Source organism: Rhinatrema bivittatum, chromosome 8 (assembly GCF_901001135.1).
Source record: "Rhinatrema bivittatum chromosome 8, aRhiBiv1.1, whole genome shotgun sequence".
Lineage (NCBI taxonomy): Eukaryota > Metazoa > Chordata > Amphibia > Gymnophiona > Rhinatrematidae > Rhinatrema > Rhinatrema bivittatum.
In genome coordinates this window covers 104,542,316-104,560,344 of record NC_042622.1, presented here as the reverse complement: position 1 = coordinate 104,560,344, position 18,029 = coordinate 104,542,316, and the positions used below count along the sequence as shown (strand labels likewise).

Here is an 18,029-nt window from a genome sequence, read left to right as displayed (position 1 = left end):
CATGTGATCATTAATTGATGATTTCCAAAGCAGTGCAACACTCCAGTTCAGTCTGGGTAATGAACCTCCTAACCTGTAACAGTATTACAGTGTGAGCATATAGGTCATAAATAATATGACTTTACAGAGGACTGGGCCAAGTCATTCTGTATAGGTAAAGTACTGTAGTACCTCTAAGGTTCGGGTTGGTTCTGGGGCGACCATACTTCTGAAGCAGCTGAATATGCTTGACTATGCCCCCCGTGCGTTCCCAATGCACGTAGGCCATCTCATAACTTACCTTATGAAGTGCTGCTTCTTAGCAAATGGGTGGAAATCTGGAAAATTAATGATTCTGATTAGATTGTAAGGACTCTTGATTTCTTCTCTTCCATTTTATCTAGCGTGATGTGTCAGTTCAGTGTTGTTGAAAGTAAAAGTGCAACATTTCCATCAGAGAAACCACGCCACCTGCTGGATGACAGTGTTCTAGAGTCTCACAGTCCTGTCAGGAATCACACACTAAACTCTGTGTTTACCAATGGAATTTCTATAGGTAAGAAGAAACTTTTATTTTATTTAATGCACAATATGAAAAGACTGTTTCATGCTCTGCTGTCTACCCTGTAATCTTTGAGGAAGACAGTGTCCATAGCCCAACAGAAGTATAAAGAGATCAAACGATGGAGAATATTTTTTCTCCCTCCTTAAAATTCCAGCTTTAAGGAATTTTAGATTTTTTGGAGAGACAGGGAGATGATACACATGCAATAGCTGTCATAGATCACAGGTTCCTACAATCTTCAAGTGATCTTACATTTATAACACAACTCGGTAATTGTTATATGTTATATCTGTTGGATAGACAGACAAATGCCAGAACGATATTGAAAATTCTTAATCACTCTTTCAGTGAGAATCAATGTGTCCTCAAATTTCTGAAAGACTGTGTGTGCCAAAAATTTTTTTGTGAAACCTTTTATAAGCCAAGTTCAGTTTGTGAACTATGAGCCAGCATAATGCAACTGATATTGGGATTTCTTGTGTGCACTATGCTTTGCTGTGCACGCAGGGATCCTGTCTTGTGTGTGCACTCACATGCGCACAGCTTAGAGAGAAAAGTGGTGAGAATGATGCAGGTAATTTCACCAACAGGTCTTTGCTCTTTATGGACTCATCGGCTTGCGCTTACTGTATTTCGAAAAAGATCTCACTCAAAACTGAGACGGTAAATGCATTACTTTTGATCTGTGTTTACAAGTTCCCCATCTGGCAAATGGTTTCTCCCCTAGGCACAGAATCAGAATAAAGCAGTTGTGAATTAGTCACATAATGTGTTATCTCATTGTCCTACGACACAGTTGTTCTGTCCTCCATGACAACAACCAGAGTTGGCACTTCAGAAAAAGAAGTATTTCTCGCAAACAGGGGAAGCATTTGATATGGGCATAGCATTAGTCTTCTTCTTTATGATGAGTTGTTCCGAAGGCTCTTCTAATCTATAGTTTTGAGCAGGGTGGCAGAGAGGACTAGAGCAGTTCATATTGCCAAACCCCCAGGCAAGATTTCACTTATCCCATAACAGGCACTTCACCTGCCTGCAGCCATTATAAGTGCACTGAATCATGCCAGTGCCACCTCAACACCTTCTTACTTCTGGATCTTTAAGCAATCTCATGTTTTGATTTTGGCAATAGAAATATAGCGACGGAGAAGAGGCAAGGTGAAGACTGCAGTGCTCTGTTTACTAATAAGGCAGGAAAGCACCTAAAACCCGATGAAGTAGTAGACAAATTTGAATTTGTGATCCCTCTCAGTCTAATATACTTCGCAGTCTATCATAGTGATCAAAATGATTATTTTGCTGCTGACGGGAGTGGGTCACTTGGCCATGAAATCAGCAGCAGATTTTGTATTCCCCTGTTACCCACAAGAATAATTAAAGCAAGATTGTAATAATTTTGCTTTATTTTGAGTCATCCATCTGCACAGCCATAGCAATCTAGGGATCTTTATACACAAGAATTTAAAAATCCATGCAGTCATTGTTGGAATGGATCTCACAGCAGCTGTTTTCAGTGCTGGAAATGAATGACAAATGTCCTGAATGAAGTAATGTGGTTGGCACATTTGTTCACTTAAATGCGTAGACCTTCAATTTTATGTCTGATAGTGTCCTAAAGGGAAAGAGGAGAAAAAAGAATATTATTAAAGTAAAATCTTAATTTAACCTTCTCCATAATTCCTTTGAAACTAGTTTGAAACCATGCTTCAAGCTTCAAAGTTATTAAATTTAAAAAAAAAGTTATTTTCATAGTTTGAGACAGCTTAAACCTCCAGTGCAGAAGTCTGATCAAAATGCCCCAGTCAGTTTATAATAGCCTGCATTAGCTTCATTAAGATGCAGATGCTGTGCTCCGTCCTGTGGTCAGGACCAAAATGGCACTTTGTTTGCAGCCCCTAAGTGAAGGGCATCTCAGCAGACACAGGGTGCATGCATTCAGGGTGCAGTCTGTAGGTTCTGGTGAAGGACCATTGCTGCAGTGGTTAGGCTAGATGAGAGTGGGAGGGTTCCGAATGGGGAAATACCCCAGGTAGTTGCAAATGAATTCTCACAATGCTGAGGCACAGTAGAGGTCTGCTCTCGTTGAGCTGAAAGCCCAAAGGAGCAGAAGAAAACCGCTGGAACAAAATAAGTAAACTAATTTAATTTAATAGCACTTCGTGATACTTCCTGTCTGATCATATGGGAGGTTTTGTAGTCTCATGCACCATCTTGTTTGTAATTTCTTCAACAAAATATAAGCACCTCTTGGTTATACATGGAAGGCGGCTATTGGTACAGCTTAATGGTATTAGACTAAGCGAATCCATGAGAAAAAGTACTCTTTATTCAATCTTCTTTGTCTCAGGTTATGTGCTTGAGAAGACCAAACATGGCCCTTAACTTCCAGTATGAGCTGATGGTAGTCAATGTTCTCTCTAATTTTTTTCATGCAAAGATTACTTTGCATATGTACACATCTGTTAGACCCACATGCACAGTGTTGTATGAGGTCCAGTGCACTCATTCAAGAACAGAAATGACCCTACAGTGTTACTTAACTTTATCTCCATCACGCGTATTTGCTTATTTTCATTTTTCTAATATTTTCTTTTCAAAATGAAATAATTTTCCAGCCTTGGTGGCATGCTTCTCTTAGATAAACTGCTCCATTTAGAAAATTAGAGCCATATTGTGCCAGTCACATCCACTGTGTTCTCACAGTACCAGGAGGGTTTTGCCTGAATTGCAGGGGACAGATCAGATGCCATTAATTACCTTACTGTTAAGATGACTGTATTAGCTTCACATCTAGAATGCATGGCAATAAAAGTGACATTTTTCTTAGGAAAATCAGAACAACATCTCCATGCATGCAATGGAGTGAAAGCAGGACCGGATCAGCCTGTTCATTTTGGCATGGAACAATATGATCACACTACTTAAAGATACTTAACATGGTTACACAGCACCAATATGGTGGTGTTTTAACACAGCATTAGTAAGTAAACAAGATCTGTTTACTTTATTATTAATCAATTGCACCACATGGGAAAGATCTTAAAAAGACATGCATTTTCAGGTCCCAGATAGAGATATATAGTCAAATAAATTTGGATCACTTTTACTCCTGTCAAAATGCTTCAGATTTTTGTGGACACCCCCAGGCAATTTGGTGGAACTGCTCACAGGCTTACACAGAAATCTGCAACTTTGTAGTAGTCTGCACAGTACATAGGCAGGGTAAATTCATAACTGTATAAGGCTAAAGTCTGCTACTTTGTTCTTGGAGATTTTAACCCATATTTTCAATTAGGACTTATACAAATAAGTCTACTTTGAAAATGTGCAGGTTGTCCATCTACATGCATACATATGTGCGCAGAAAGTTACACCTACTCTGAGCAGGTATAATTTTCTGCTTGTACATTTATGTACATACTTTTGAAAATTTAAGGTATGCTTGTAAATGCATTGCCTGCCTCAAGTGCACCCCTCCCGCCCCCCTCCCCCCCAAATGCCTCTAGCTAGTGTGGGTAAACGTATGCGCAAAACAGGGTTTGCGTGTGTACTGTAACACCGCACTACCCCTAATTGATTTTCAGAGCACCACTTAATGTGCATAAAACAGGGTTTCATATATGCACAGTCCTTTGAAAATCAAGCCCTAAGGGGATAATTTTCAAAAACCTATGGAAAATCCACCTGCAAGTGGATTTTCCAATGCAATGTCCCTTTGAAAATTCAGGAGGCTTTGGAGAATACCAATATTTATGTACCCACATACTCTGCAGATTATTGAGGTAATTTTAAAAGAGTTATGGAGGGGTTTGCTTGCGTACAATTAGCATATACTCGCATAAGTTGCAAGTATATGCTTCTATTTTATAAACCTTGAAAGCAAATGTATACTTGCAGTATCACACTAATTTTAACAGGGGAAAAAAGGGGCAGTTTAGGGGCATTTCAGGGTGGGGTTCGGAAATATGGACACAGGACAGGAACTTTCAAACCGGCATGCGGGCACAAATTTGTGCACATACACCAGCCCTCACCCTGAGACATGGCCATTTTATAACTTTCATGCACATATTATAAAATAGCCTGGCATTGCGTACATGTGTGCACCGAATTTTAAGTGGGTGCGTGCATGTGCACATAAATCCTGCTTTTACTGCGTAAATCAGGGGATTTTAAAAGGGGTGCGTGCCGATGCCATTCCCAGTTTTACCAGTTCATCCCCAGTTCTCCCAGTTAAGAGAGTCCTCCAAACACCCCCAATTTACTCCCCACAGTTATCCCCAACTCTTAAAACCCTGCAGATCTGCCTATATTTCTTTCATTTTTAACTTACACGTCAACCATAGCAGAAGTAAATTAACATGGCAGGAGACCTCGGCATGTGCGGGGATGCGTAAATATTTATGTGCACATATCTGGTTCACACCGTGAAATGCCCATGCCCCACCAAGACCATTCCCCGCCCCTTTTTTTTTTTAAATCTTTGGATTATATGCGTGCTGCAGGAGATACGCACGAATCTGGAGGGCTTTTAAAATCCACTCGGCGCGTGTGAGCCTGACTTAGTCGTAAAGCCCCTAATTAATGCACGCGCCAGGCTTTTAGAATTCACCTTTGACTATGCATACATTACCAAAGTTGTCCACACACTTTTACCCTTGCTACTTTTCATGCACAGTTGAAATCCGTTCTTTTCTCTGTAATTTTTGGGTGGGAGGTCTGGTGGGGATTCAGGATGACCTGCTGGAGGATCTAGGTGAATTAGTGAAGGTCAGGGTGAACTGGTGGGGGTATTGTCAAACTGCTGATTCCTAGTATACTCAAGTAAGAATTTTTAGAAGTGGAGTACGTGCATGCTTTATAAAATACTTACCTCCACATTCATTTCTGGGTTATTATGCGTGCATTGTTACAATTATTAGGTGTGTAGAATATCTGTGTGTATTTTTCTAAAATGGATAGAAAAAGCAGGCGTGTTCTTGCATTACAAATATATGCAAGTACTGAAACGTACATGCATACTTTAAGGATAGAAATACGTGGTATTTTATGAACTTTAGAACCAGGGGTCATGATCTAAAACTCCAAGGAGATAGACTCAGGAACTATGTCAGGAAATATTTCTACAGAGAAAGGCCAGTGGATGCATAGAATCAAGAATGGGAATGGAATTCAAAAGGGTATGGCATAAATTATAGAGGCTGGAAATGAAAAAAGGGGTAACCTTCTGTGGACTTTAGCTGTTACCTGCACGGAGCGCCCAAGCAACTTGGATGAACCATTTGAGTTTTATCTGCTGTCATTTACTAACGGGCCGATACAGTACAATACTGAAAGTAATGAAAGTAAAATGTGCAGCCAAGCTGCACATTTTACTTTCAGAAATTAGCGCCTACCCAAAGGTAGGCATTAATTTCTGCCGGCGCCGGGGAAGTGCACAGAAAAGCAGTAAAAACTGCTTTTCTGTGCACCCTCCGACTTAATATCATGGCGATATTAAGTCGGAGGTCCTAAAAGTTTAAAATAATTAAAAAATAAAAAATTTAAAATCGGCCTGCGTTTCGTGGGTTGAAAACCGGACGCTCAATTTTGCTGGCATCTGTTTACCGAACCCGTGGCTGTCAGCGGGTTTGAGAACCGACGCCGGCAAAATTGAGCGTCGGCTGTCAAACCCACTGACAGCCGCCGCTTCCGTCAAAAAAGAGGCGCTAGGGACGCGCTAGTGTGCCTAGCGCCTCTTTTACTGCGGGCCCTAATTTGCATAGGCCACCCTCCTGAATCGCGTGCCCAGGAGAGTGGCCTGTGCGCGCGCCGGGAGAGCGGGCGTTCGCCAGTTCTCCCGCGCATTTTTCTGAATCGGCCTGTATGTTATTAAACTGTGTGGCTCCTGGCACACAATTTATAAAATGCGAGCATAAATCTTTGTGGGCCCACTTATGCTTGCAAATCGTATCACGCGGGCAGTTTTGAAACGTGGGCTATAAATATACAGTAAATGGGGTAAAGTACCTGCAGGGATTTTAAAATGAAATCCCCCCATGTCCTTTACAGTGATGGCCCCAGCCCTGTCCCTTTTTGGCAGAGGTAAACGTGCACACACCGTCGTACAGCCTGAGATTTTCACAGGTAGATACGGAGTTATGTGGGTAAACATGCATTTAGCTTTGTAATATCTTTTGAATATTGCCTTCTAAAGCTGAACCAAGGGAAGCTAATTGAATACAAATCATGAAAGCAGAAAAATACTGTAAGAGAGTATTTTTGTTTGACAAACAAAACCTAATTACCCCATTCCTGTCATTTCCTTCGTTGATAATATATATTGATTTCTGAGGCAGTAGTAAAGACTAGGTTGCATTTTCCAATGTCACAGAGTTATTTTCACTATTTAAAGGTCATCCAGTTTGTCCTGAAATTCAGCACAGAACCATAAAATATTGTGCGCTCATTTGTGTAATAGGCATTTGTAACCCTTGGTCTTTTGGCAACATGAACTCTTACTAAGAATATTCTCGTCAGCTTTTCCTTCCCTAACCTCTGGAAGTCTGTGGCTTTTCTTCTCATTGGAAGAAGGTGAAACAATATACACAGATGCTTCCATAGCCACATCCAAGCTTCGTTCTGTGAGTTTTTGTCTCAGAAGCTAAGATGTGACCTTGGAGAGTGGTGTACCGTTGCGAGAGGCCTGATGAGATATGGTTTGCTAGTTGGTTGCTGAAGGGTCTGCACTGAAACCACACTCAGCTCTTTATTTCCAGGCATGAATTCTACTAATCATATCATTGTCTGTTCTGCAGAATTCTAGCGTATTGAGGACCTATTCTGTAAGAAAGGCATTCAGGCTGACTCAGGGAATATTTGTCAGGGAATATTTGTCTCCTCACTGGAGTTTTCCTCCTCTGTATAATTTCTTCCATGCGTTCAAATTTGGCAGAATAGAGGCTATAATCATTATGATATAATTTTGTGTGAGAAGCCAATGTGGAGAATTTTGCCTTTTTCATCCTTTTCTGAAACAGCAGCAAGTATGCCTCCTGTTGTCAGAGCTGGTGCCTCGTAAGAATTCTCTAGTGCAGACTTGCAGAGGAGCTTGCAGGGCCATGAAGGTCTCTTCAGATATCGGAGAAGGGAAGAAGAGACTTGGTCTCATGTACTGTGACTTGTTTTTGGTTGATGCAATAAAAGGTTGGGGTGTGCAAGGGGAAAAAAAAACCAAAGTTGTTTCCTATCATTATACTGTATCATTTCATTTTTTATTTATGATGTTGCTATAGTTTAATTTTCCCACGCCTATAATTTTGTTTTAGCACACATAACATAACGATATGAAACAAAATTTGCTGTTTTTTTGAGCCATTTCAGATGGAAAATGACACAAAATGAAATAGGAAATACTGTTGGTGATTTTGTTTCATAAAATGACAGCACAGCCTACAAAGGCTCCAGTTTTTACAGAGGCTGAGGTGTCTACCTTGGTGACACAAACAGAATTAATCTGTTCTAATGTCCTCAAGAGGCTCCACTCAGACAGGGCTCCACGTGGGCTTGTGATTGGTAAGAGAACCTAGAAAAAATTATGAAATCAGCTTCCATAATTGTATTTTTTTTTAATGACACTTTCATAGAAGACTAAAATTGTGACATGGTACTGTAGCAAAGAATTATAAACTAAAATGTTTTCTTAGTCTAAAACTATGCCTGATAAAGGATGCCCTCAAAATTATAATTAAACTGGGGAGCTTTATAAAGTAGCACATATGAAGAGGAACACAAATTCTTGGTCGAATTCTTTGCAAACTCCCTCTCGCCAGACCTACCCACTATCCTCCTAGGAGACTTTAACCTGCACGTTGATGCCACCCCCCAATCTCTGGCATGTGAAGCCTTCATCTCCTCACTCGAAGCAATGGGCTTTACCCAAACCATACACGCCCCCACACACAAAGCCAGACATACCCTAGATCTCATCTTTACAAATTCACCCATCAAAACCATCCACTCTCCAACATGCCTTCCTGTACCCTGGTCTGACCACTCCATCATTCGTACTACCCTTGCACTTCCCACACCCACTCCTGCCTCCCCTCCCCTACCATACCCCTATCCCTCAAATATCGTAAATCATGCTCCCTAGATTCCCTCTCACAGGCCTGCTCCCACATCATCGACCAACTCAATCTATCATCACCAGACAATGCCTTCTCCTCATGGAACAACCTTACCCTAAACATTGCTAACACCCTCTGCCCCATTACGACAAAAACAATCAAAACAGCCCATCCAAATAAAAAACCCTGGTTCTCACCCGAACTGAGAAATCTCAAGTCCCGCCTTAGAAAGGCTGAACGATGCTGGCGCAAACTCCCCTCCCCAACACACAAGACAACCTACTACCAACTTATGCACGAATACAGGAACACCATCCTCGTCACTAAACGAGAATACTACTCCAAAAAGATACATGGCTTCCAAAACAATCCCAGAGGTGTCAGGAGGCCCCCCCAAGCTGGCCAAAAGTTCCTTTTGGGCCGAACGAGTGTTCCGGCGCGAACCCGCGGGGAATCACGTGATGCCGCGTCACTCCGACGTGACGCCGACGTCACGTGCTCCTTGCAAAGTTGGTCAGAAATGGCGTCCTGACCCCGCTGGACCACCAGGGAGTTGTGGTAAGTCTTGGGGGGGGGTGATTAAGGAGGGTGAGGGGTTTAAATTTTTATTTGCACATATGGACATATACTCAACTCATTGAATTCTGTTTATGTCCATATTGACCGCAAATGGGACCCCCTTTGGACATATGGACATATGAACTTAAACTTTTGCTCTGCACATCCCTAGTTACTATACTGTTTATTTTTTAGTTTCTGTTCCTTGTAAAGGCATCGCCTATTAGTTCTGAGTTAAATGTACATCGATACGATGTGCAAACGGCTGTCGGTATATAAAAAATGTTAAATAAATAATAAATAAATAAACAAGAGAGGTACAGAAATTGAAAACAATGTTTTTCCAAGGATTACGTACATTCTGAGAAACACTTGAATTGATGGACATTAAACACCTGGAGGCTGATATTCAAATGCTACTTAACCATTATCTCTTTTCGCTAGCCTTCCCAGACTGAGTATTGCGTGATCTTGTTAAGCTGTGTTTTTTTTTTTCCAAGAGGTGTATATCAGTGTTGCTTTTTAGTTGTTTTGGCATGTTCATGTTTTGTGTTCTGTAAGGTTTTGTTTTGCCTTACTATGTATGTTGACTGTAATTCACTGAGGGTTCGATTTTAAGACCCGTGCGCACATGTCTATGTGTGCGTGGTTCCCGGCGCACACACATAGATGTGCCAATTTTATAACATGCACGTGGGAGGGGGTTTAAAAAGCAATGTGCGGTGACGCGCGTAAGGCTTCCTCAGTTCCCTCCCAGTGCGCTCGGTTAAGGAGCAGACTGGGAGGGAGCTTCCCTATACAGCTATCTAACTTTCCTACCTTTTCCCTTCTCCTCCCCGACCACTATCTCTTATCTAACTATTAGAATTCTTTTTATTTTGTACCTTACTGCTCCTTCGAGCAGCAATAGACTCCGTGCGCCGGCTGGCTGTCGGCGCACACTTCCCCGGGACAGCGGCTAATGGCCGCCCCAGCCTGCCCCTTTCTTTGGGCTTGGCACTTCGGCACATAATGGGGGTTACACACGAGGCCAGGCCCTTTATAAAATGCGTGCAACACGTGCAAGGCCCGGCCGAGTGCGTAACCCCTGTTTTTTATGCACGCGGGCCTTTTAAAATCGGGTCATGAAATTGGTGGATCAGCAGAATAGAAATTGTGGAAACAAATAAATAATAAATACTTAGTCAGAGAAGTAGGATAACTGGCAGCTGCTGAATGGCTACGTTCAACGGTCGACATTTAGCTGGATATATCACTTATCCGGCTAACTACTTAACTGGATAATTCAGGGGCTGGCAATGGGCGGCACTACTCATTCAGCTAACTTACAGGGTCATTCATCAAAATGTGTTATGGCGTTAACACATGAGATAAGAACAGTAATACAGGGCACGAATGCAAATTTTTGTGAGGGGTGGGATCAGGGAGGACTTTGGGCAGGATTTAGTAAAATGAGGAGCAATATCGCACAGTTATAACACTAGAAATAACTACACCTTTTTTCCAGGCATTAGGCTGTGCAATATGCCTGCAATTTGCAATAAATATTTTGAATTGCATTTTGGCCATTTCTGGAACAGAGAGAGAGAGCGAGACTGACTCTGGGGAGGACCTCACAGTGTGCAACTATTTATATCTCTATAGGAGTGCCATCTAATAGGTCGAGGTGAAGTGGTGGTGGTGGTTTAGGGGGCCAGTTTCTCATGTAGAGTGAGATGTATGAACAGCACAGTACACCTTGGTGAAGATTTGACGTCATTTGGCGTGAGGAAAGTCTCACAAAGATGAAATTTCTACTATGTTCTCTCACCCTAGTTTGATGGACTCAGGGTACTATCAAGCTAGGTTGAGACATTTGTGAGACTTTCCTCACGCCAAATGACGTCACATCTTCACCGAGGTGTACTGTGCTGTTCGTATGTCTCACTCTGCATGAAAAATTGGCCCCTAAAACCTAAACTACCACTAACACCTCACCTCGAACTATTAGATGGCCCTCCTATAGGCATATAAATACTTGACTACTAGCCCAGAAATGGCCAAACCATTTTGGTCATATCGCACAGCTTAACGCCAGGAAAAAAGGAGTAGTTATTTCTGGCGTTAAAACAGTGTGATAATGCCCCTCATTTCCATAAATTCCATCCAAACTCCTCCCTAATCCCGCCCCTTTCCAAAATTTGCATTTGTGTTAATACCATAACGCATTTTGATGAAGGACTCTGTTTATGTCTGAGCCAATGGAGGGTGAAGTCACTTGCCCATGGTCACAAAGAGCAATGGTGAGATTGACCCCTGGCTTCCTGCTGCTCCAACCACTTACCAATTTACAGGGTAAAAGCATTTACAAATTATCTTACCCTTATCTACCATTTTCATGTCAGAAAAAGTAATAATACTTAATGCAGATATTTGGGGCAACTGAGCTCAAACTGGTGTCAAACTTCAGTTTTTGAGGGCCACCCACAAGACTGGTTTTCAGGATTACAGAAGTACGTAATTGAGTCCTAAGCCTAAAACTGCTGGATGCAAATTAGTCTTGTGAAGATTCACTTCTAGATATCCTGAAAACCAAATTTTTTGGCACCTCTCAAGGACCAGAATTTGAACATAAGAAGTTGCCATGCTGGGCCAGACCGAGGGTCCATCAAGCCCAGCATCCTGTTTCCAACAGTGGCCAATCCAGTTTACAAGTATCTGGCAAGTATCTAAACATTAAAAAGATCCCACGCTACTAATGCCAGTAATAGCAGTGGCTGTTCACTAAAGGCCAGATTTTAAAAGTCCGGCGTGAGTAAAAATCGCCATAGCCGGGCTGTGTACGCCCTGCACACATTTTCAAAAGGGCCTGGCCACACACATAAGTGGCGATTCGCGTAGAAGTGTCTGGCCCTAGAAAAGGAATGGGCCAGGGGGCATGGTCTCAGTGGGGAGGGGCGGGACGGAGGCCAGCTGGGACAGTGGCCATTAGCTGTTGTCCCGGGGAAGCGCATGCTGGCAGCCAGCTGGCGCGTCTAACTTACTTATGCTCCTGAGGAGCAGTAAGTAAGAGAGATTTTTAAACAATGGTGAAAGGTAGGTTAGGTTTAGGGGATGGGGAGGAGAGGGGAAGGGGAAGGAAGGCTAGGCAGGGGGTTAGGGAAGTTCCCGCCCAATCCGCTCCATAATTGGAGCGGACTGGGAGTGAACTGCGGAACGCCCCATTGTGTCGCTGCGTGAAATTTGCAAAAATTCACCCCCCTGCTGTTGATGGTAATAAGTACTAACGTGTTTAATGTTGTCGAGTGCGTTTTTGTCAGTGAGCCCTAGGACGGCTAGTGGTGGCACTGTGAGGTAGGAAATTCATAGGAATAATGTTGGGTTTGCAGCCTATTAGGGCATTGTATCATCTGGCACAACTTTCAGGTCAAGAGTAGAATGAATACAAAAAATGACAGAAATTGGTCTCGTTTAGATGAAATTTCTGTTTAAGCACAACCTAGGAGAAAACACTCATTAAATTGGGCAAATAAGTTAAGCTTTTTAATATTTTGCAGTAGAAACAAGGACACACCAGTAGATATGGTATCACATTGATCACTGAAATGATCAATGTGATACCATTGTAAAACAAACAGTATTTATTCTTTATCCATCAAGACAGGATGTATTACAAGGTACCTGCGAGTTTACTGATGGGAGAGACACTCTTGTATATCCAAAGGGCATCTCTTCATTACTAAGTTAAAGAAAAATATTTAATAAAATGAAAAGGAAAGAACTGTTGTAAAGGCAAAGCAGAACAGAGAAGAGGGAAGGGAAATATACCCCTCTACTGGCAAGAGTATCCTCACTAGCTATGTCAATGCATAGCAAAGACCCTTACCAGTAAGAGTTGTCATTTAACTCATCTCCCTACTGCATGATTATTTTACCAACAAAAATAAAACTGGTGTGTGAAGCAAATGTCTGATTGCTAAAGACTTCGCAGAGATGACTACTTTATCCTCCGTCTGGTGTACCGTTAAGTAAAAATGTCCTGCCTGCAACTTCAGGTGCCAAATGGTTGATCTGTATTTCTGCCCTGGATTTTCACTTATGGATGTGTTTTTTCTTTTACCAGGCAGCAGTGAAAGCTCAGAATTTAGTGAGGAAATGTCTTCAGGACTTGAAAGGTGAGTTCAATCATGTTGAGATTTTTTTTTGGTAGCTTAACATTAGGAGCCAGGAACTGCTTCATTGCTTGGACAGATTAAGGCGATTCCACTTACTCAAAATGCTCTAAATGAAAAATGTTTTAGTTTATAACTAGTCAAGTTTAAAAAAGCAAGAGAATATTGTAAAAAGAAATGCATGTTACAAAACGTAACCAGCATGACATGGCACATGTATAAAATCAAGAATCTCATCAAAATGGCCCATTTATGTTTGTGATCAGATGCTTCAGACAAGGTGTGGGCAACATTGAACCTTGAGAGCCAAGGACAGGTCTGGTTTCAGATATGGTGAATATTCATTATGGCTGTCTTGCAAACCAGACCTATTTGCAGCTCTTGAGAACCAAAGTGGCTTACCCTTGCTGCAGGAAGGCAGTGGCCAGTGTCTCCCAATATATCCATCTTACAGTACTTTGCAGCATTCAGGTGATGCATGGTCTGTCATATCCCCCATGCTGTGCTGCACCCATAAAACGTTTTCAAAGTTATAGACGTAAGTCTTGTATGCTGTACAGTTGAAGGGGTATGTTAAGAACATACCGTATTTAAAGGTACATTTTCAAAGGGGTTCCATGCATAAGTAGAATGTACATCATCTATGCTATTTTATAAACATCAAGAATGCATGCATATTTTTTGTTTTGCACGTACATTTTACCAGAGGAAAAAAAGGGGGAATCTGGGGCAGGGTTCAGAAGTATGCTATTTTGTAACAGATATATGCATAAACATTACCAAATGTATTCTTACTTTTACACCTGCTAATTGACTCTTGCAAGTGAAATTGGACTGTCTCTTTGTCTGGAGTTTTTGGATGGAAGTTCTGGGTGAATGGGTGGGGGTTTAGGGTGAAATGATAGACAGTCAGGGCCGATGCAAGGGTATTAGGCACCCTAGGCAAACCTTACAGTCTGGCGCCCTATCCCCATACACAATTTTAAAGTATGCATTTAAAACATATTTTACATGAAAAATGATATTCTGAAGTAAAATTAATATACAGGTTATTGTGATAATTTCATGCACAGTTGTGATGCCAACAAGAAAACTTTGCATCTTGGAATTCATATGGCATCATACCTATTGTGATATATTTCGGCATGGTCCTCCTGTATCAACACAGTACTATTTGTCAATACTCAAAGAATAACAACCCTACCTATGAAAAAGAATACCACAAATATTACACCAGAATCAAAAATATCAATACACCTCCTATCAGGAAAACAGAACAGGCCAAGCTACTACAGATCCCTACAGAGAAACCACATATTAAAAGAATGCTTCATCTCAGTCTTTGCATGCAGAACACAAACCCTCACCAAATACAGAATAAAGCCACATAAAGTATAAATATAAATGTGCAGGCAAAAACTGAACTGTAAATCGCATCACGCCAGACTCTATACAGCAGGGGTCGGGAACCTATGGCTCGCGAGCCAGATGTGGCTCTTTTGATGGCTGCATCTGGCTCGCAGACAAATCTTTAATAAAAAAGTAAGAATCTTAACAAAACCCCCCTTTTGGCTGAGAGAGCCATGAACGCCACATATTTTAAAATGTAATTCCGTGAGAGCCATACAAGACCTACCAAATTAATTTACTACAACCCCCCACCCTCCTGACCCCCCCCCCCCCCCCAAGTCCTGCCAAAAGTCCCTGGTGGTCCAGGGGCTGGCAAAATTTTAGAGGTCTTGTGGGGTATCAGGAGGGGGGGGTTTGTTAGATTTTTACTTTTTTATTAAAGATTTGTCTGCGAGCCCTGGACCCCCGCTGGACCACCAGGGACTTTTGGCAGGTCTTGTGGGGGGTCAGGAGGGTGGGAGGTTGTAGTAAACTAATTTGGCAGGTCTTGGGGGGGGTGTCAGGAGAGTAGGGGGTTGTAGTAAATTAATTTGGTAGGTCTTGTATGGCTCTCACGGAATTACATTTTAAAATATGTGGCGTTCATGGCTCTCTCAGCCAAAAAGGTTCCCGACCCCTGCTATACAGTGTAACAATGGAAAAACAAAAATTTCACCATTCCTCATGAAACAAATCAATAAAATCAAGATATATAAATCATTAATCATAATTATAAAATCATACAAATAAAATAATTTCAAAACAGCTGATGAATAGAATATCCAATAATTAAAGACTCATGCAAATTTTGAAAGCTTTACCAAACACCAATAAAATATTTCAAACAGCAGACACATCACGTACTACCCAATAATTAAAATGGTAGTCAATCAAGAAAAATGAACTTAAAAAGCCACCTTTACTTACCCTCTCCAGCAGTTCTCCTACTCCTTTCCCTTGCAGGCCGCAATAGAAGCAGTAGTAGCTGCTGAAGCTGTCCTCATAGTCCTCTTCCTTAGGGACCACAACCAGTCTCTTCTCTCTCTCACACACACACACACGTCACACCCTCAGGACCAGTTTCTGTCTCTCATGCACCAATCATCTCCCCAACCAGACTCTCTCTCTCACACACACACACAAGCACACACACACCAGTCATCTCCCTGATCAGTCTTTCTCACACACACGTCACCTCTCTGGCCAGTCTCTCTCAATCACACAATGTTCTCGCTCTCTCTTACTTACACACAGGCTTTCAATCACACACATGTTCTCTCTATTTCACTTACACACAAGCTCTCAATCACACACATGTTCTATCTCTCTTACAAACAGGCTTAATCACACACATGCCCTCTCTCACAGCCACAAGCCAGCCAAAACCATGCTCCATCTCTCTCACACATACACATTGACACACACAAGCACCCTCCCTGACTCACATATACACCACACACATACAGAAGCACCCTCCCTGTCTCACATATACACCACACACACATACAGAAGCACCCTCCCTGACTCACATACATATTACATGCTCACAGAAGCACCTTGCTTTCAGACTTGCATGATTTTTCACTTTTACTAAAAGCTTCGTTGTTTTATGCTTTCAGGCAATAAAGCAAGTGTCTTTCTTCAAACTATCAGACGTATGATTATTCATGTGGGAGATATGGAACAGAAAGACATCCTTAGTCAGCTTCCCTTTTAAATGGGATGATTCCAGCCTTAGTCATTTAAAAATATACATTTTCTAAAGGCTTAAAAAAAAAAAAAAAAAAGCAAAACCGTTTCAGATTGGAACTATTCTAGTCTTCATGCTTAAATTATGCTTTAAAAAAAACCAACACAAACCCCACCTGGCATCAGTATCTTAAATTTGTGATTTTCCTGAGATGAACATTTTAAATACTTTAATTTTTTTTTGCTTGAGTATTTGTCTCTACCCACTTTAAGTTAAATTTTATTTTCCAGAAGAGGGATGCTTAAAATTCAGTAATTTCATCTTTCATCCAACTTTTCAAAAGTTGCACTATCAGCACAAAAGTTGAGGTATATGTATTATCACATTTCATTTTTATAAACTGGCAGATTCCTTTCTCACATACACACACACACATACACACACACACACACAGAAGCACCCTCCCTATCTCACATACATGAAGCACCTTCCCTGTCTCACACACAGAAGCACCATTCCTTTCTCACATCACATACACCCCACATACACACACACAAACAGAAAGAAGATTGGCGCAGCCGGAGACTTCGGCCACGTGATCAGCTAGACCGGCCCACCGGGGGAAGCCCAATCCCCCGATAGGCTAATCCACCCCTGGCACCAGTGGCCTTCAGCCCCTACCATGTGACAGGGGCTATCTGTGCCATTGGTTGGCCCCTGTCACATGGTAGGGGCTAAAGGTCACCGGCGCCATTTTGGTTAGTGACAGCCAAGGCCCCGGGAGCAGCAGATCGCTGGACCACCACGGGGGCGTTGGGAGGGTGGCACTGGGGAGGAGGCATGGCGAGTCAGGGGCTGGCAAAATTTTAAAAGGACATTTTTTGCCCTTTCAAAATTCTGACGCCTGCCGCGGCGCCCCCTAAGTCTTGGCGCCCTAGGCACAGGCCTAGCTCGCCTAGTGGTTCCTCCAGCCCTGTAGACAGTCTAGGTGTACTGGAAAAAGAATGGGTAAACTAGTAAAGATAACAGTGATCTAGTGATTTCAAGTACACAGGTAACTATTTTCGAAACACTATATGTGTATACTTTTAAAATACTTGCCTCCACATATAAATCATGGTTATTACGCATATATATTACATAGTCTTTTAAGCATGTAAAATATATGCTCGTATGTTTATAAAATGGGTAGAGAAAGTATGTGTTTTCTTGCATTGGAAATATTTGCATGTACTTTCGAAGCAGAAATATATGGTATTTTATATACTGTGTGGCTTCTACTGAGCATTAATCTGTGCGTGTCCACTTATGCAGGCAAATGCTGTATCACGGATAGGTTTGAAAGTTAGGCTCTAAATGTGGAGTAATTGTAAATTCCTTGTCATATTAATAGGTGCTAGATCAGAAATAGAATACATTTTTGAATGCAGCTCTTTAACAGTACTGTATTTAAATGGTTCACTATTGCGTGGGGCAATCTAGCATACGGAGAATAACTGTAAAGACAGGTGAAAACTTCCACACCGTTTGGCCATTACTTGTCATTTCCTTCCAAATGGCTGCATGATCCTTGCTGAGTTCACTCAAAG

General features: G+C 41.8%; 1 protein-coding gene across 8 annotated transcripts in view; it reads left to right on the top strand.

The window, feature by feature from the left end:
• RALGPS1 (Ral GEF with PH domain and SH3 binding motif 1) overlaps positions 1-18,029 on the top strand; it is a 965,034-nt gene that overhangs the window by 846,298 nt on the left and 100,707 nt on the right. For 7 of the 8 annotated variants that reach the window (XM_029614239.1, XM_029614238.1, XM_029614237.1 and 4 more), the window contains 2 exons: positions 384-535; positions 13,313-13,364. In XM_029614239.1, the coding sequence (XP_029470099.1) occupies positions 384-535; positions 13,313-13,364 (204 nt within the window). The remainder of the gene's footprint in view (positions 1-383; positions 536-13,312; positions 13,365-18,029) is intronic. The other variant, XM_029614240.1, reaches the window with a different exon arrangement.